Source organism: Rhinatrema bivittatum, unplaced genomic scaffold (assembly GCF_901001135.1).
Source record: "Rhinatrema bivittatum unplaced genomic scaffold, aRhiBiv1.1, whole genome shotgun sequence".
Classification (NCBI taxonomy): Eukaryota; Metazoa; Chordata; class Amphibia; order Gymnophiona; family Rhinatrematidae; genus Rhinatrema; species Rhinatrema bivittatum.
This window is the reverse complement of record NW_021820433.1, coordinates 575,271-596,037: the sequence shown is the minus strand read 5'-3', so window position 1 is coordinate 596,037 and position 20,767 is coordinate 575,271. Positions and strand designations below refer to the sequence as shown.

General features: G+C 47.2%; 1 protein-coding gene across 1 annotated transcript in view; it reads right to left on the bottom strand.

The window, feature by feature from the left end:
* LOC115081624 (polypeptide N-acetylgalactosaminyltransferase 14-like) overlaps positions 1-20,767 on the bottom strand; it is a gene marked incomplete at its 3' end in the record, with an annotated part of 542,489 nt that overhangs the window by 71,230 nt on the left and 450,492 nt on the right. Inside the window, 1 exon segment of the mRNA XM_029586053.1 lies at positions 6,172-6,237. Within this exon segment, the coding sequence (XP_029441913.1) occupies positions 6,172-6,237 (66 nt within the window).

The window sequence follows — 20,767 nt, the reverse complement described above, 5'->3', positions numbered from 1 at the left end:
CCATGCTCCCAATCTAATCCACACTCCTAGGCTCCCATTCTCCCCACACACACACACACACACACACACACACACACACACACGAGGCCTTTTCATTAGGCATAGCCAAACTCCTACTTCTGCTGTCGCGGGGGTGGGATCCCGCGACAGCCTTGCTGCTCTAGTCCTCCTCTTTGCTGTTGCGGGGATGGGATCTCATGACGGCCTTGTTGCTCTGGTCCTCCTCTTTGCCGTCGCAGGGATGGGATCCCACAATGGCACTGCTGCTCCAGAGTCAGACAGTCCTGGTTGGGTGGGCCTGAGCCCAACGTTGGTGGGTCATGGCCCACCCAGGCCCATCCATGGCTATGCCACTGCCTGAGATAGAAGAAAACAAGTACCAGCCGCCAGGGAGCAGCAAGAGGCTATCTGCAAATTCATGGACACTGCCTCAAAGGCCTGCTTAAGGATAGCCTCCTATCCTGAGCATCCTTCAGTGCTGCGCCCCCTTCTACCAGAACACACCAGTGCATGAACGTTCGGAAAACGCAATTGTTCTCTCGCCACCAGATCCAGGGGGTATATACTTTCCAAGGCTCGTTCCCCCTTTAAAAGTAGCTTCCAGTGCACACCATTCAAGATCAATCAGCTCTTGAATAGCATACATAATGGGGAAGAAACATGATGCTTTACGCAAAGTAACCAAAATGGGATTCTTCTTAGGATCAGACATGGATTTAGCACTCAGCACTCCTAGCATCTTCAGTGTCTGAGAGATCAGTGCCGACAACTTATCTCTATGAAAGAAGCACAACATTGTTCTATAAGTTTCCAACTCCGGAGGGGTCAAGATGACATCCTGATTAGACACATGAACTCTGAGCTCCAGCACCTCCTCTCTATATTTCCTTTTTTTTTCTTGTTCTCCTTTGCCTCTTGGCGTTTTGGGGAAGAGGAAAGGGATCGTTAGAACTTACCCCTCCTGCTGGAACCATGCGACAGACTACCTTGCTCGCGTTCACGACCGCCGACTTGGCTGGTGGGGCTGCCGGCCTGTAGCTTGCTGAGACCTCACTCAGCCTGGTTGCTCGATCATCGCCGCAGCCTCCCGATTTCGCCGCTTGTGAGGGAGAAAAGTCGCCAGAACATGTGCAGCTATTCGGCATTTCTCCCGTTTTATCAGGCGGCGCTGGTGCTTCTGCTGTCACTGAAAGACTGCAGCTGGAAATGGCAGAGCAGTTCCAACTATCTCAGGAGAAGGATAGTTTGCTTGTTGGAGCAGTTCCTAGTGGTCTGGTAGCGGGTAAAGTTCCCTCGCTTGGCAAGGTCTCTGGCTCACAGGAGATTTGGGACGCCTTTAACAACCTCCAGGTCAGATCTGTTTTGACTAAACCTTCTCAAGTGACTCTGGACACTCTGTGGGCCGTCCTGGTTTCAGTAGAGAGGTCTGTTTCATCTTTGGTTACCATAACGTTAGACATTCACTCCAAATGTCTGAATCACGAGCAACGGAATGCTACCTGTGAAGGTTCTATTTCTACTTTAGAAACATCTCTCTCTCTGAGACTATAGAACTGCAAGCTAAATAAATAGTAGAATCCACTGTGGTAGCACGCAAATTAGAAAGCTTGGAGAATGTTTCAAAGAATTGGAATCTTCGCATCTTGAATTGTCCTTCAATTCCCTTATTTTCTCCTATTGAAATGTTCAAGCTTGACTTGAAAGAAGTTTTGCAAATTCTGGAGTTAGCCTATCCCCCTATTCAGAAAGTTTTTTACCTGCCATCTACTAAAAAAATAGTGGATAGGACACAGCAAGAAATCTCTTTGAACTTAATTGAATTCCTTGAGAACTCTGTCTTGCCTTCTCATAACAGAGCTACTTTACTAGTCGCTTTTGTGTTTCTTCATGATACAGATAATATTCTCCGTTTATTTTTTCGCAAACGTGAAGTTTTATTTCAAGGGGAGAAGATCTGGATTTTTCCTGACCTAGCTAGGTCGACTCAGGAGCGTAGAAGAAACATTTCTTGTTATGCGACCGGATGTGTTAGCTTTGGGGGCCTCATGTGTCATTAGATAGCCATGTAAATGTATCGTGGTTATGAATACCAATAGATATATTTTTTTCGACCCTGCACAATTGAGGGACTTTATTGTGGCTAGACGCACTATTTCCCCCTCAACCTACTAAAGATGAAGTTTATTTGACTGGGTAATGTTAATCAGGATGCTGTCTATTTCCTTTTCTTTTTGCTTTTTCCGGTCTGATTGTTCTACTTGCCCTTAGACCTGCGACCCTGAACTTTCAGGTTTGTCCAGCTCTGCCGAATGTGCCTGTAGAAAGGACTGCAGCCCTTTAATTGCCTTCCCCTGCTGATGAACCAGTTGGGGAGTCTCAAAACCAGGTGAAACTTCTGACAGATCCCCCTCCGGCTCCCTTCCTGTAACCTGCTGAGAAGGGCCGGGATCAGCAAAATCAGTTGGGGATATCTTGCCCTGAGCCTCCAAGCAGCACTGACGAAGATTAGAGGGGATCCCAGGCTGTGATGCCCGAATATGGCAAGCAGTGCAAATCGCAAGGCGCTTAGGATTCTTTGCTACCAGTGCCATGGATAAGGACATCCAGTAGCAGCACGCTCAACAACAAGGGTTTGATAATTGTGCGTCCAACAGTGCATCCGTACCCAGCAAGCCCGGAATCAGAATGCACAAGATGCCTATACTACCAAAACTACCCTGACTTCCCAAGTCCCCAAGGAGATGGGAATGCACCTTGGATCGGCACGCCAAGGCTTGCAGACCAGAAACAGAAGAGGGGAGAAGAATCCCTAAATCTCTCTCTTCTTACTCTCTTTTTTTTTCAAAGTCTTTACCTGAGCTCAGCCCATCCAGGCCGAAAACAGAGTCAGTCTCCGGCTGCGGGGGGAGAGGGCTAATGCCTTCTCCGCCATGCTAGGCTTCCTGCACCCACTAGCCTCTCAGCTGATTCTCTCCTGGCAGCTAAGTCCATGCCGAAAAAACTGGCTACCAGACCGAGGTACTCGACTGAGGGAGGAATCACTATATATTACCTCAGGAGAACTTGACTGAGGGAGGGACCACCTTAGAGAAGTGGTGTGTGATCAATTTTTCTCGTCCTCCCTTTTTTTTTTTTTAAACTGAAGGAAAAGGTATTGTTAAAATTAAGGAAATCTAGCAACTGTTGCAATTCTCTCTTCAATCAGGAATAATTAGAGCAAACATTTGGAATAACAGACAAATTCAAATAATGTGTGTGTGTAGGATAAAACACTTGCAATGAAGTGCTCGGTATGCTTTGTGTCCACATACAAAACAAGCAATCCCCAGTAGGGAGATGCACGTCCACCATTGGCTGGAGATGGCGAATACTGCTGGGCTGATGTCAGAGCAGGGGAATATATACTGTGATGTCAGCTTTGCTCCATCTCCATCTGCTGGTAGAGGTGCATAACCCACTGGTCGTGGATTAACCTGTCTGAATGCTGAGAAATTGGGTGGTTACATTTCCTCCTTATCACACTGTAACATTTGCCGGTCACAGTGTCGTCCCACAACTGGCCGCACTCACCCTACAAAGTCAATGGCCTCTGAAGAAAGAGAAATGCTGCCATGGTGCCAACTGCAATGCTGATCCCTGGGCTCCCCTAGGTGTTCAAATGCACAAACGCAGCACAGCACCTTATAATGTCTCCGCGGCAGGAAACCCGGCTGCTGGCGCACAACAATGAGGTCATGTGGTTAGGTATAAAAGGCCCAGATGCGCTCCAAAGGATTGCCTCAGCAAAAAAGGTCTCTCTGCTCATCAGCAATGCGTGTTGCTCTTACCTTGGTTCCTGATCCTGTCCTGCCAAGCCTATCTTGCCTTGCCCAGCCCAGTCTGCTCTATCTTCATCCCGGTCCTTCTCCAGTCTCTTCAGCACTGACCTTTTCCTTGGACCTGGATTTCTTTCTTGCCTGCCACCTGCCATTGACCTCTACCTTGGACCCAGATCTCTCTCTTGCCTGTCGCCTGCCACTGATCCTCTGCTTTGGACCTGGATTTCCTTCTTGTCTGCTATTAATTGCATCAGTAGCATGGGATCTTCTTAGTGTTTGGGTAATTGCCAGGTTCTTGTGGCCTGGTTTTGGCCTCTGTTGGAAACAGGATGCTGGGCTTGATGGACCCTTGGTCTGACCCAGCATGGCAATTTCTTATGTTCTTCCTCTAACTTCTGCTACGAACTCTGTCTACGCCCTACTCGCCTCCTGCCTCAACCTCTTGCTAGCTCCTGGTTCTTGTCTCCTCGTAGCCTGCCCAGACCTGGGCCTTGTCCTGGACTCTCTCTTTCTACACGCCCTATGGGACACTTGCCTAAGTCCTGCTGACCCCTGGAGGCCAAAGGTTCAACCTGCGGGGGCTGATAAAGGTGAAGCTCCAGTCAGGTCCCTGCCCAGGGTGCTTTTGAAAGCTGTTAGCGTGGGCCTAGTAGGTTCACCTACTTGGCTGCGTCAACCACGCTGCAGCACAAGGATCCTTACATGACTGGGGCACATAGTAAAATACTTAGGGCCCAATATTCAAAATTAAATGTTTATTTTAGTTAACCAGATAAGACTTGTTCGGTTAACTTAAATGCGGTATTCAGCAGCGCAGCTATGCTGCTGGTTATCCATGTATTAGTCTCCAATTAGCCAGATAAGTTATATCTGGCTACGTTAGATCTGCTATCTAACTTATCTGGATAAGTCTGAATGTTGGCACTTATCTGGTTCACTGGATAAGTAGTACTGTCTCAATCCACCCGTTCCTTGACTACTGACTCTCTAGCTATCTGCTTAATTGGATATGTGACTAACTGGAGGCCGCTGAACATAGCCGGATATTCCGCAGCCACCACGTAGCCGGATAAGTCACTACTTATCTGACCTAATAGCATTTCAATATTGGCCCCTTAATGAGATTTATAACTGTTTGAACTGTGACTGAGAACGGATACGATTATTTACTATACTATCACTGTAAGGTGTCGCTGAGTAGGGGCTGGGGGTAGGATTAGAGGGGCATGGGGGTTAGGTTAAGGGAAATAGAGTGCAGGGTGGAATTAAAGGGTAGTAGGGATAATGGGTTATAACGATAACAGAGGAGATAAATGTTGGGTGAACGATTGTTATATTATTGTATACTGAGCATTTTCTTTCTTTCTGTCTCTGTTTCCTAAAAATTGGAAATGCTTGTTCATATTATACCAGTGTGTACGAAGAGCACTTATGCCTCTGCATATGTGCTCTTTTTCATGTTTTCAATAAATAGATTTAAACTAAATATCGCCAGTTCAGTCTAATGCTATCTGGCTACATGAGGCTGGCCTAAAGTCATCCGCCAACAGCAGAAAATTGGCTACGTTTTCCCGATAACTTAATCCCGTCCTTTTTTTTTTTTTATCCAGCAAGATTTTAACCGGATAATGACTTTTCTGGCTAAAATGTAGCAAGATAAGTGCCCCAGTATTCAAAAAGTTGGCATCCAGCTGGATAACGTGTGAGCCATCCCGATAAATGTCTTTTAATATTGCCGCCTTGGTGTACGTGCGCAAATGTCTTTTCGAAGCGGTTTAGTATTCTGGATAAGGGTTTGGTGAGCAGCATGGGATTTAGTGTGCAAGCTAAGTTTTAATGCACAAACCCCCTACATCATTAATGCGGGACTCCTGGATGAATGGCCGGATTTGCCACCGTGCACCGCGGGAATCCGGCTAGGGCTCATCTTCCTTCCGTCTTCCTTAATCTTTTAAATTAAAAATGTAATTAAAAGGACTTTGCAGACGCGCAGGAGCTGAGCCTTTGATTTCATTAAGGAAAGGGCTGAAAAAAAAAGGAAGCCTAGGGCTTTGTTCTTCTTGTAATTTTCTGGCTAATAGGCTGCAGCTGAGCCCCCGTCTGACGTATCTGATCACTAAACATGCCAAAATCCATTCTTTTACAACGTCCGCTTCTCCTGCCTCTGAACTAAGCAAGACTTGTAAGAACGGGCGCCAGGCCAACAGGGCCCAATGCCATTTCCCAATGTATTCATCGCTACAGCAAACATTGCTTTTTTTATTTTTTTTTTTCCTACAGATCTGATCTTGTCCAGTTTCCCTAAGGTGCTAGACAGCAGTACCAGGCTGCATCTTTGCTGATTAGCTCTTACCTTCCCTCTGGTTGTTACGCAGACACCTCACCTTCGGTAACTTGCCCAGTAGCCTGCAGTCATCAGCTTTCGAGACAAAAAAAAAAAGAAATTACTTATCGTCAGACAAACTCTTGCACTGGTGCCTCGGAGAAATAAGAAACAGGAACGCCATCCTGACAGGGGAGCTTTTGACGGATTATCGTACGTCAAATAACCAAACTGTGGATGGTTTTATTTAACCATTAACCAGTTCTACCTGCAGGGAAAAGTGCAAAGGTGTCATGACTGCAAAAGATCCAGCCCACCCCTCTCTTTCCCAGCACATGCAAGTAAGAAAAGTAAGATCTGCAGGTTTTGCAGGGTTTCTATCTTGAAGGGAGGATTCTGATACTCAAATTTCAAGGTGGCTTAGTTTCCAGCAAAGCAAAACTGCATGTTTGGTTGAAAACGTTTTAGAGCAAGTTGGTTCTGAGTTGTGTTTATCCTTGAAGGGGGGCACCCAGCAGATGTGGGGATTATCCAGTTTATCCTACAGCAGCTGAGGAGAAATAGCAACTGGTCTGCCCTATTATAGAGATGGAGAACAGGCTGACAGCACAGACAGTTCCCTGCTATACTGACGCATATTGGGATGCTGCCTCTACTTGTGAAACATAAGCTAGCGCAAGGAACTAATGACCAGCGAGATGGGCTCTTTCATTATGTCGGAGAGTGAGCTGCTCTGAACTTTTGAGCATGAGAGAGCGACCATCTTTTACTCCATATCATGGTGGGATTTTGATTTATTTATTTATTATTTTTATATACCGACATTCATCTCCATTGAGATATCACACCGGTTTACATTCAGGTACTGTAGGTATTTCTCTATCCCCAGAGGGCTTACAATCTAAGTTTGTACCTGAGGCAATGGAGGATAAAGTGACTTGCCCAAGGTCACAAGGAGTGACAGCAGGACTCGAACCCTGGTCTCCTGGTTCATAGTCCACTGCTCTAAGCACTAGGCTATTCCTCCTCCCAATTCTGCAATTTGCATTCTGGGCTTTTTTTTCTGTAATCCGAGTGATTTTTCCGGGAACTACAAAGGATCAAAATTCATTGGTATGGGAGGTTGGAAGAAAAAAGTGGAGCATTGTGTGATGCTCTCTGTGCGGGGGGGGGGGTACTTTTTCTCTTTGCTCTGCTCCTGCTCCCTTCTCGTTTGATCTCCGTTACCAGTTTTCAACACCATTGATTTCAGTGGGTCATAGCAGATGTCATGACCTCTAAACAAGATATGCATTGGATCTCGAAAACTGCTTCTGTCGTAAGAATGCATGAGGTGGTCCCAGCAACACAGTTTTTTAGGTACTTAGTGAAATTAAGGGTGGAAATGCCTTCATCAGGATAATTTTAAAGGCATAAAACAACACCAACTTAGATGTATATCCCGGCTTATTAATACTGCTCAAGGACAAACAATTATAATTCAATAAACATTGGTGAAGTAAGCAAATAAAATACAAAAAGCACTCAAATAAATTCATTAATGATCTAAAATATCAACACTAAAAATATTCTGGCATCAATAATTACATCAAACCCTATCTAGTGCAAAACCCTCACCAAAATATACCCCTCAATCATCGCCCAGCACATAAGCCAATACCTTGCCATTTTACCCAATATGTGCCACTGGCAGAAGGTCTCACAAAGGGACGAGGTTCCGATTCACTAAGAATTTCTCCTGTATCTATGGGAAAGGACCTTGGTGATTTAGGCCATTAGGGAACACTGGGTAGAAAGGAAGGAAAGTAAGGTGGGAAGAGGGCTGTGGATGAACATATGCTTCTGCTTGAGAATAATACTAATTTCCCTTGGTCTAAGGGCTAAGTAACATTGGCCGTCTGTAACGCACACAAAAATCGGTCGAGAAGGTCAAACCCACATGTTTTTAGGTTTGCAAGAGACAACAGAGTTTGATGACGTGGCCCAGTTTATAGACATGTCTGGGAACTCTCCGGATCTGGCCCAGAGACTCCGGAATTCTGAACAAATTGCCGGATCTCCGGGCCAGCACCCAAAACCTCCGGGTGCCCTGCTGCATAAGGCCTGAAAAAAAAAACGGCTGGAGCAGCACAGGCCTGGAAAGAGGAGGGGCGTCAGCAACCATGCTGCGGGAGGATGAAGAGAAGTGCAGGGCCGCGCAGGAGGTGCGAGATGGGCAGAAGCATAGCATCTACCTCCCCCCCCCCCAATGAGGAAAAAGAAACTGCAGATGCAGAAGGAGCAGCAGCGTCGGGCCGCGCACAGGAAATGAAACAAGGGCAGCGCGGAGGAGGAAGTGGCTCATTTGTCTCATGAGCCTGAGAAAAGAGGCGGTTCCTGTGGCTAAATGGGGATTAAGGTGAGTAGAGAGAATGAGTATGCATGTAAATGTACGAGAGTGAATGTGTGTGTGTGTGGAAGAGGGAGAGAAGTGAATGAGTGTGTGTGGAAAAGGAAGAAGAGTGAGTGTGCATGTGTGTGGAAGAAGGAGAGAAGTGAATGAGTGGGTGTGGAAAAGGGAGAAGAGTGAATGTGCATGTGAGTGTGTGTGTGAGTGTGTGTAAGAGAAGTGAGTGTGGTAGCGCGTGAGATAGAAAGTTTGTGCACATTCTGCTAGCAGCCCCCCCACCACCACCACCACTACCCCTGAACGATCTCAGGATGCCAGGAAATCAAAAATTCCCAGGTATGTTTATAGAGAAAGTAGTTCTCAGATAGAGATATGCAAATCTCTTCAAAACGGGGGTGTTGAATGCACCAATGAACGTAAAACTTCTGGGAAATTTTCAAATCAGTTTATCAAATGTTTTTACAGAATTCTGAAGCAGGTTTTAAAATTTTATGAAAACTTCAAAAATGTTTTCACACCTGCTTTTTTTTTTTTTTTTTAAAGAAAATAAACATTTCTTAATCCGCTTCGGTTTTCAAAATTCTTTCACATTTTCCGAAAAATATGGCAGATTTCCCTGACAGAGCTGGAGAAAATCAGAATATTCCATCAAACGAGGCTGAAATTTGTATTGTTTGAGTTTAACCCTGCGGCATATATTTTTCTTTTTTTTTATTTATAAAACTGTATTCTTGGAGATATTGGAAGTCATTAAAGTAGTTAAAGAGCTCAAGCCAGAGCTCCCCCACCGGGTTCCCTAAATCTGGAGACAGGCCAAGGATGGGTAATCATGAAAATGCTTATTTGCAGGCATAAAGAACGCATTGTCTGGTCAGCCAAATAGGTGAGGCTGGCGCTCTCCGGGAAGGATAATGAGCGTTCGGGATCACAGAGTGGAGCCAGACAGTTTTATAATGTTACAAAAATGCCTTGCTGCTCGGAGAAGGTTGATGGGGGAGGAAAAAGATCACAGAGGGTGAAGTCGGGGAGAGAGAGGAGGGATGGGGGGAAGAGAGAAAGCAGCTTTGAGAGGGAAGGAGCAGAGGGAGAGAGAAAGATCGCAGAGAGGGGAGGGATGAGGAAGAAGACGACCGGGGAAAAGGATAATGGAAAGAGGAAGACATGATGATAGGAAATAGCAAAAGAAGGACCTGAAGAATGATGTGTCAACTCCCGAAATTTAGTCAAGAAATGTATTCAATTAGTCCAATAAAATAGTTTCACTTGATATTTTTTGTTATCCTTTATGTCCAGGAGTTTGAAGAGAAAGAATGAATAAGACTGAAAAGGCGTACGCCGTGCAGTACACAAAATTTCCGAAGGGCCACTACCTAAAAAATAAAAAAAAAAGCTGCGGCTGAAAGGAAAGGTGAGCGGGATGCAGGGATTTAGGTGATTATTGGGGTGGGGGCCATTGCCAAGCCTGCATTTTTTAAACATTTTTTTTTAAATTTTGAGAAGTTGGAGCCACTTTGAGTGCTGGCCCCAGGTTGAGCCAGAGGGTCAGCCCTGATCCCCGCTCAACTTTCCATTCAGCCGTGGCTTTCTGGGGGGGGCAGCGGGCCTTTAAATGAAACGCACGAGCCTCAGGTCCTGCATTTGGGTCTCAGATTTAATGAATTTTGAAACGGTGCTATTTTATCGAACTGACCACTTTCTCAGTTGGCCACGTTAAAAATATTTGCATCAAATTGACTAGTAATGACCTGCTTTGCATGCATTTGCTTTATGCATGCATGTAAATTAAATGCAAAGCAGGTCATTGTAGTTGGGGAGGTTACCTGGGCTGGCCCATGCAAATTATTGCATATAATGCGCGATATACGCTGAAGTCTAGGTTGAAGATTTCAAGGGGCAAAGCCCCCCCTAGGCCCCTAGCAGAGAGAGGAGACAGAACTGTCTCCCAGAAAAATACAGAGAATCTTTCACAAGTAACTTTATATTTTTTTTCTTTTTTTTTTTTTTTTAAATAGACAAGAGGTAATACTTGCTTGATCCAGTAAAAAATAGGAAAAAAATCCCCACAGGGACAAAAGATAAGGAGATAAGAAGGGGAACCGCAGGTTCAGCTGCCTGCATCTGCTGGAGACAGACGAATACTGAAGGGCTGCAGGGTAGGCTCTGTCCTGATATGAGATACCCTTTCAGTTTTTCTCTGTCTCCATCTGCTGGACAGGAGGCTGAACCCACGATCTGGACTGATCCGGGAAGGGAATGCACGTTAGAGCACTTCTGCAGCTTGATGCATCTCACCCTTAGCTAGATAAGTCTGAATATCGACACTTATCCAGGTAAATTAGCCAGATAAGTAGCTCTTCCCTCGAACACCCCCATCCTATAGGCGGGGAGGCACCATTCTGTACAGCCCCTCCTTTTGAGGGTGCTGGAATGGCCGTCCCCTGGTAGGAGGTTTCATGAGCACCTCTCTCCTGAGAGCTCAAGGGGGTGCGGTGGATTAGGGTTTGGCGTTATGGGCGGTGATCCGGACTCAGGCAAACCCTGCCTGGAATCTAGGAGCCAGCTCGGAGGGGGGGATCTGCCCTGCTTACCCCACTCCCTGCTGTGATCCCTGGACGTTGCTTGGTGAGAGGGCACGGGGAACCCTCGCTCTGGGAGTCCCAGGCTAGGGAAGAGTGGGAGGACGGGCGGCGAGCCGGCGCCAGGACCCTGGGGTGTTTTTCCCCCTCAGTTTGGGGAAAGAAGGATTTTGTTAAAGATCTCTTCCCGCCCACATCTGGAGCTGCTTCTTTCAGGGTGGATCCCTCCCGTCAGGGCTTCACCGAAGAACAAACGGCTGACTGGAAGCAAGAGCTTTCTGAGAGCTTCGCGAGTCCTCATCCCTGGGGGGAGAGAGAGAGAGAGGATCTACGCTCTCTGTGCAGAAACAGAATTTTTTTTTTTTTTTTTTACCTCGTGCCAGTTTTGGAGGGGTTTACCCTGCCCACCTGGGAACTCCACTTAAGCCAAGCCCTGTCTGGGCAGGTGTCTCTGTCCCTGAGACACCTGCACAGATAGAGGGCAAGAGCTGCAACCAAAGACACATTTTGTGGTGCCGAGGACTAAGACTATTGTGCCATATTTCATCTGACGTTCCATCAGCGAAGACGTTCATTTTGGACACCAAACCGATGGCTCCAGTGTTATTTCTTTCGCACTTACAGAGCAGGAAAAAAAAATGCCCCACTCCCAGCGACAAGAAGCCACCCCTTGTCAATCTGCTCCCTGAAAGATAAGTCTTCCTCCTCCCCCCCCCAACATAGGATCCTGACCCTGGAGGAAAGAGGCCGTTCGCTAGCTAGCCAGGCGTGGTCCCTGCCCCGAAGAGACATCAAGTACTGGAGTGCAGCCAGCCAGCTCCTGGAAATGGGGTTATATTTATTTGGTTGATTTGTTACTCGAGGCATTTCTCTGTCCCCAGAGGGCCTCACAATCTTAAGTTCATACCCGAGAGGATGGAAGGGAACGTGACTTGTCAGAAGGAGCGGCACAGGATTTGAACCCTGGCTTTGCTGCGTCACGGCTCACTGCTCTAACCCCTAGGCTTCTCTCCCCCCTGACACGTGATCTCACATATATATATATAGAAACAGAGAAAGGACGGCAGAAAAGGACCAAACGGTCCATCCAGCCTGCCCAGCGAGTTTATTATAGCACCCGCCGCGCCACACAGGTCTCCCCCATAATGGTAGCATCAGGAGGTGGCATCTGCCGTGCCGTACAAGTTACCCCCATACTTAAGTTTCCCAAACCGTCAAAGTCAGGGCCCTTGTTGGGTTGCTGTCTGAGCCCAATTCCCCGTTACCTCCTGCTGTCTGAGCCCAATTCCCCGTTACCTCCTGCCGCTGAAGCAGAGAGCAGTGTTGGAGTTGCATCAAAAGTATCAGGTTTATCGATTAAGGGTGGTAACCGCCGCATCAGCAAGTTACCCCCATGCTTATTTGTTTTCCCAGACTGTAAAATTCAAAGTCCTTGGCAGTTGCTGAAAGAATCTAATTCCCCTTTCCCCCCCCTGCCGTTGAAGAAGAGAAGCAATAATGAGTTGCATCAACAGTAGGAAGGCTTATTGGGTAAGGGTAATAATCGCCACGGCAGCCTCTTCTTCTCTGTCTTATCCTTCTCTTTCCCTGCTAATTAAAAATGCAAAATAAAAACAATAAACAATGAACCACCAATGTATGAATGTGGGGTGGTGGAGACTATGAACTGCTGATAGAGAGAGGATATAGGGGTCACTTCTATGGGAAGCGTCCCCTTTGACCATTGCACTGCTGCGTTGGCCACCTTACACTCATTCATCTCACTTTCCCTGTCCATCTCGGATTATTCCGTCCTGGGATGCTCCTTTGTTTTTCAATCCAATTCACAGCCTCTCAGAATTCTTTTTTTAATTATGATTTCTGGCTTCATAATGATCCCAAATGCAGTTAGTGATCCAGTTAGCTGCCAGACTGATTTTTTTTTTTTTTTTTTAATCACAGATCAGATTGACCCCTCTCTTCCACTTAACCCCTGTTTTAAAGTTTAGCTTTTCTTTCGGAACCGGTTCTGCATGGCTTCTGGGTATGTATGCTCCAGTGACAGATCCCCCCTCCTCCTCCTCACCTCTGGGTGCTGCAGTTGGAAATGTCCCGATTGCTCGCACCCCCGGGGGTACTTGGCAGCTTCACGGGGCACTCAGATCAGGAGGTGGCGCGTTTCGGTTTCCTTGACGGCTAATGAGAGCGATCTCATGAGAGGTGATCAGGAGTCAGCACAAAGCAGAGAGAGACGGCTGCTGACTACCTTAGTTTTCCACGTCTGCTTTAATGACAGACTTCCCGCAGCGATGATACAAGGTGCGGGAGAATGCTGCGGATACCCTGCTTTGTTTTACGCACACTGGGGTCACACTGAGGTCACGAGGACCTGCTGACCGCTGGCACGTAGAAGGGTTTATGTTTCTCATGTTCCATGCTGTCGTTCATTGTACTGACGTTTTAATTCAAAACCTCGTGGAAGCTTGGGAACAAACTGAAAACGGGGTCATTTAAAACGCTGTGCTTTCCACATGTCCACCGCTGAATTCTGCAAGTGCATTGAAAGTACACAGTGTGTGCACATACAGGCTGCAAGGTACAATGACAGTGTCTGTGTACATGGGTGCACGTTGTGGGTGTTATTATCAGAGCTATAGCCAGGCAATTTGGCACCTATGGCCAAGTTAAAAAAGGTGCACCCTCAGCTTTATACAACATGAGCTTGGAGGCTCTCTTAATTTTTTTCATAAATAATAATGTTAAATTTTAAGTTAATCTATAAGTAGTCAGAAGTGGGACCCTGATCCCAAAAGTGTGACCCATAAGTCTGTATGGATTTGTCTCTTAACCTCTACCCAACTGATTATTTATTCATTCATTCTTTCAATTTGATATACTGCTTGTTATAAAAAAAAACCCCCTCTAAACGGTGCACTGTAATTATAAAATCTACAACTCATCCCGACATTCTAATACAAAAATGATCTCTTTCTTGTTTAAGCAGTAGGGATTGAAAAAGAAGTGTGTGCCTTAAACCATAATGTCATTTCTTTTTTTCTTCTATTGAACTGTAGGATTTTTTTTATTATATTAAACTAATTAGGGTCTAGATTTCACTAACAAGGAAACACTCTCCACTACCAGGCATATTGCAATGCACTGCAAAACCCTGCTAAAAACTTACTCAGAACCTTTGTAGCAAACTGCCAAACTATAATAGACACAACCTTACCTATGAGAGGGAAGAAGTACAATTACTATTACAGGCCTTAGAACAGGGTTGGGCAATTCCGGTCCTCGAGGGCCACAAACCAGTCTGGTTTTCAGGATATCCCTAATGAATATGCATGAGAGAGATTTGCATGCTCTCTGCCTCAGTTGTATACAAATCTATGTCATGCATATTCATTAGGATATCCTAAAACCTTGACAGGTTTGTGGCCCTCGAGGACTGGTATAGGTGAAGCTCCAGACTGTCCCGCTACAGGGCACGTTCGTCAGCTGCCCATGTAGGCCTCTTGGGTTCGCCCATGAGACTGCGTCAACTACACCACCGCACAAAGGGCTCCCACCCCTGCTACCTTTCACAAGTCCTTGCTCTGCTACCCCCCCACTCTATCTCAGATTCTCTGCCCCTCCATAGTCCCCACTTATCCCCAGTCACTGAGTCCCTGGTCTTATCCCCTAGTCACCAAGTCCCCATTCTTCCCTTCTTCTCCCCAGTCTCCAAGTCCCTGTTCTTCTCCACTCTCCCACCACCCAGTATCTGTCTGAGTCCCTATTCTTTTCCTGTTCTCTCCCCGCTCCCTAATCCCCAAGTGACAGCGCCATTCTCTCCCTGCTCTCCCACCCCCAGTCCCTGCCCCCCCCTTGAACTCTCCTCTAATCCCCATTCTTGCCCTGCTCTCCCAGCCCCTGTTCCCACCTGATCTCTCTCCCAGTGCCCATTCTTACCCTGCTTTCCCATGCCCCAGTCCCCTTGTTTTCCCTGCTCTCCTCTCTCACCCCCTGGTCTACACCTAGGGGGGGCGAGAGAGAACTGCGTGGTCAAACCGCTGATGTGGCAATAAAAGTCTATCTTTACGGATCAGTTATCTGGGCCTTCTTCCTGACTTTTAGAGACGGTTAACATTTGGATCCTGTGGGGATCCATAGAGATAGAGCTCCGCAGTTCAAACAGTCGGACTGAGGTTTCAGCCATGGGGGGGTGGAAGAGATGCCGACTGGCAAGGCTGGGGTGGGGAAGTGGAAGCAGGCGTTCCCCTTGCACCGCCGGCCCCACGGTGGATTAGTCATTCAAGCGGAAGGCTGGTGGTGCCTAGTGATGGCTCTGGTTATTATTATTATTATTATTATTATTATTATTAATTAATACATTGGGACAGTAGTCTTCAAAGTCAAATAAAGGATGTGTCAGTTCCAGAGCAATGTGCACGGCTGCTCTAAAAATGCTGCACTCTCTTTAGGCCCTCGAAGTGGAAGTGTTCCTGCAGACCAGGTTTTTTCAGGCCCCAGTCGCCAACCTAACAACTAACTTGAGCCTGGCAGCCCCTGCAGAAACGCAAGAGTATGAGAGCAAGCGGTGCGCTGCTCACTTCTTTCTTTATTCGATTTATAATGTTTTTCTTTACTGTAAAGGTTGTAGCGGTTAAATGTTCTACTGTTTAAACTGTTACATGTAAAGCCTGTTGCTAATTTATTGTTTCACTGTAAACCGAGGTGATGTATAATTTATACGTACCGCGGTATAAAAGAATCTATAAATAAAATAAATAAATGTGATTTTCATTACATTCAGGCGCTGCAGGCATTCAGGGGAGTGCTGCCTATGGCAGAGCGATGCATTGCTGGTGGCATACACAGCGGGGCAGAGGAAACCATCGGAGGCCTAGTTATGCACAGCACCAAGAGACTTAAACCCCTGCGCTTCAAACCGGAGAAACAGAGAGGGGAATCTGCAGAAGCTCGGATTTACCTGGGTGAAAGGGATATCTGAAAACTGCCTCCCCCTTAAGCCAGCTAAAAGTATGAGCTGAGGTCCAGGGCACACAGACTTTTAGCCGCATTCGGAGAAGGCGTTCCCGGGGCAGGACAATAATGTGTGCGGATTGCATTTTCGGCTCTATGTGCCTTATTTTTCATGCTAAGAGCACCCACACACAAAGCAGGTGCAAATGTCTGAGGGTACTCTCTACCCCTTTGCCGTTTGCAAGGTGAAAGCGTATGTGGATTTACCTTTTGGCAAAATGGTGCAAAGACTGCAGGCATAAAAAAGTGCTGGTGGACTTCACAGCGATGCGGGCAAATGGCCACCATGGCAAACACTCTGGCAACACGAATCGCAGAAATGCTATATACAAAACTGCCCAGCTACCAAAGGGGCGGACTGCTCTGCAGGAACTGCAGCACACAAGGGTTTCAAAACAGGAGAATCAGGAGTTACATCAGAGCATGGTTTATGTCACAGAAGAGGGTGAGTGGATGCGAGAAACAGTCTTCCAGGGGAGGGCAAGAAACAAAAAAAAAAACCAGTATCAGAATTCAAGAAAGCCTGGGATAAGCAGAGAGCCTCCCTTAGCTGCAAAGAAAGCAAAAGGGAAAGGCAGAGATCAATCGGTGTCCAGGGCACCGGGCCAAGAAATAAATTGGGCCGAGTAGACGGGCCTTCGGGTCCTCCGCTGCCTTCGTATTCCATGCGCCTGCATTTCACGAAAAGCCGGAGGCTCTTCTTGTGCGCGCTCCCCCGCTACCATCCCTCCCTGCACGGGGGTAAAAAGAAGCAGGCTCGCGGCGCTGGAGTCCAATCACTCTAAATCCAGGAGAATTACTCTTATCGGGTGCTTAAGCCCTTAATAACTAAGCAAGGCAATGGATGCGGGAAAAAAAAAAATACACACTGGGCAGTGTCACATTTGTCTGAGCTCCGGCGACAGAGCTCTCCCCCCCTGGTGTGTCGTATATACACCACGTCTGGCAGTGAAGCATGAACTGCTCCGGCAAACCCCACAATTTATTATACATATTATCTCATTTGTTTAATGTTGACTTGTTTTCAGCACTGCGCATATCCTCCGGCAGGTAGTAAGCATTGGCTGAAATAGTAATTTTGCTTGTCAGGAACCCACGCAGCAGTGAAAGGACTCAATTTCTGGTGGACTCTTCTAATTGGGCCACATCCCGCAATACCTTTCACCAGGGAATTTCGGGTACAACGAAGGCCTCCCTTAAGGGTCGCACTTTAATGAAGCAACACCTCCTGGAGACGCGTCCAAAAATTGTTATTGAAATGTCCCTTCCTCTCCCCCAGTAAACATTGTCAGGGGGGGGGGGGGTTTTGACTATTTTGCCCCCTTTTTAATTTTAGAGCGTTTGTTTCTCTTCTCGGTCATTTTGGCTAGCCATTTTTTTTTTCTGTTGTCCTGCTCAGTGCTTGTGAAATGTTCCCAAACCTTGCACCTCAGCTTTGCTGTTTAGCTAACAACAAACGCATGGGGCAGGGTTGGAAAACGTTTTGGTGCACCGGGCACCAGCCCAAATTCTTAGGAGCCAAAGGGGGAAAAAAAAGAAAGACCTTTATTGTTTATTTTATTTGTCTGTTCCCGTTAAGGCCTGGCTGAACCTTTGGATCAGTTAGTAAGAGTGAAGGTTGGTAGTGAGGGGGTCTGGAATGGCCGTCCCGCTGCGGAGCCTCTATAGCAGCTCGGCAGGCCGCCGTCCCCTTTTAGGTTTGCTGAGAGTTTGCAGGCAGAGAGGAGTTTCGCTCGAGTTGTTTGTTTGTTTTTTTCAGGCCCAGTCAGAGGATCCAAGCAAACTCTGCCTGGTGACCCTGACCAGGGTCGGGAGGGGGGGGTTTCCTCTTCCGGTCCTCTCCTTGCCTGGTTTAGGATTTTCCCTCTGGTTTCGGGTTTAAGATTGTAAGCGGCAGAAGCCTTGCGAGGGGCCTGTACACCGCCCGGGCTCAGGGCCTCGGGGGAACCCTGCGACCGGGGCTGCGCAGGTTAGGGAAGACCTGCCCCCCCCCCCCCCCCCATGAGGACGGGGGTGCCAGGGACCTGCTGCAGGGAGGGACCCCAGTGATAAATTAACTTGAGGGCAAAAGACTTTGATTTCAAGATCCTGGAGGAAGTTTTGGCTGCCCTTCCTTCCTGTTTGAAGCAAAGAGAGCTGCTTGCCTCAAAGGGGATCCCGTCCACCAGGGATCCAGAAAGAAGAAATAGAGAGACTGCGTAGGAGCCAAGGAGATCCAGAAGATCTGCTAACTGTAAGGGAAACCGCAAATCTCCGTGGACACCCATCCAGTGTTTTCACCATCGAGGGGAGAGTTCCTCCCTGTGCCATAGACTCTTTACCATTTTTACCAGATTGGAAAGGGGTTTTTTGCCCAAGCTGGAGGAACCCTGCCCACCTGGGAGCTCCACTTCCCTGGCCCTGGTATATGAGCTCTGCACAGACAGAGACCGCAAGAGAAGAAAACGAGAGAAGTCTGCGGTGCTGCAGTTTGAGTTTTGTGCCATTTATCGCCGGTGTTAAACAGTAAGGACGTTCATTCTGGACACTACTAGCTCAGTGGCTCCAGAGTATTTCTTTTGCGCTCACCGCTCCCACCAGGAGGAGGCGTCTCCTCTCCCAAGGGAAACACCAAGGAAAAAGGAATTGCGTACAAAGGCCACCCCTGTTCCTCTGGGCCCCCCAGCACCAAAGGATCCTGACCCTGGGGGTAAGGGAAACATGCTGGAGCTAGGCAGGAGTGAGTCCGGCCCCCGACCAACCATAGGTTTATGGCCCCAACCGTGCAGGACAGGCACATTGGGGTGGGCTTACATATTTTATTTTATAGCTAATTTTGTTTTGACCTTTGTTCGCCCCCTTACTCTTATTTGCAGCCCAGCAGGGGCTACAGAGGCTGGGCTATATGCCAGGGGGGGGGGGGGAGTCTCCTTTGCCCAGACCTAATGTCTTCTCTTCCCAGTCCCAGGCTCTGCCTCAGCAGCGGCCCCGACCTCAGTGCTGGGTGCAAAACTGTAGGCAGCCAGGTGATGCTGGGCTGGCTTTTTGTCAGCCCCATACCCTGGATATAACCATGGAAAGAGGGTCTCCTTGGAGACATTTCCAGCCCTGTTTCTTAACCTTCACTTCTGATTCCATGTTTCCCCCCGTGTCATTCATTTTGGCCATTTTTTTGAGAGGAAGGATCTTTAAAACTGTATGCGCCAGCTCCGGGTGTCACGGCCTAGCACGGCAGAGGGAACGCTCTACCCTCGGTGCCAACTGGAAGATTCCCTGTTTGGGTTTGAAATTGCACGGATGCTCTCCCAGATTCAGGCTCAACTAGGAGCAGAAACTATTTTGAGCAGACATTATCTCCGACTGACCTTTTTAATAACGTTATAAATGTCCTTGAATTGCAGTGGAGTTATTCTCTTGTCCCGGCACCATTCCATTCCGCAAGGCAATCTCCTCTTCACCGTTATAAAATGCTAAGTACATTGTTAGTGTGTGACTGATACGCCCCCCACCTCTTATCTTCTGTACATCATCTCACACTGTTTCTCTGCGCAATACTGGAAAATCTGGGTGATTTTTTTTTTTCTCTTCAGTATTATCTGCATCACTAGACAAGAAAGTAAAGCATGAAATTCATTGTTAGAGTGCTTTATCCGCATTAAATTCGTTGGTGCAGAGATGATGGCTCTTGTCATAAAATAGTCTGTTTGGGCACAGCCTTCACGGTGCTATTGTCCAACCAGAAGGAGATGACATTGCTTCTACCATGCAGGCCGTTATAATAATAAAAAAAAAAAATCCCACTTTTCTGCATTCTACAGGCACCCACAGGAAAACGCAACACATTCCCACGGAAATCTGACATTTTTTTGGCACTCGGCACTGTAGATATGTTTTATTCACAGTCTATTTATTTTTCAGGACCGGAAGGAATCTAACATATAAATAAACGTCCAACTCCATTTATAGTTTGGTCTCGCCATAAAAGATTCAGCGAGCTGAAGTACGTGCCACCAGATGTCGGAAGGCTGATTCCTGGCTAAGGTTGCCGACTGGGAATATACGGTTTGATTTAAAAGCTACCATCACACCACCTTCAGTTTTGATGCCATAAGACCTCAGAAACTAAGGAGGATCAAATCTAGCTAGTGACATAGGGATGCAATTACAAGCACTCCTAAGATCAGTAACTGGCAATCTGAGGCAAAGCTTGCGGCTGGAAACTGGCCCTAAATCTTAGTGGCTGACCTGAACCTTTGAGGTTTAGGTCTGCCATTTAACAGGCCAGACAGAGTTAGGGAGCTAAATGTCACTGCCTAGAATTGATAATCAACCTGGGAATGCTTTGGGGGTTGCCTTTTTTACAGCAGCTAAATGCAGCCATCTAGTAAAATGAGGAGGATAAATTTAGCGGCTGAGAGAGGGGGAATTTTCCCCTTGCGGGATCTAGCCACCTAACTCGCTGGTTACATGGCTACATCTTGCTGAAAATCCAACCCTTAGGAACCCAGCAGATTCCAGAAGGTAAGGACCAGTCACCCACCCAGCCTGCCTGGTTCCTCTAGCCCGCTCTAGCTAAGGCTGCATCCCTCCCGTACAAGTTTGACCACCTGCAGGATACCGTTCCTTATCCAAGCCAGTTTTGTTGTCGTCCATGTTTGATCCTCCACCATGCTGG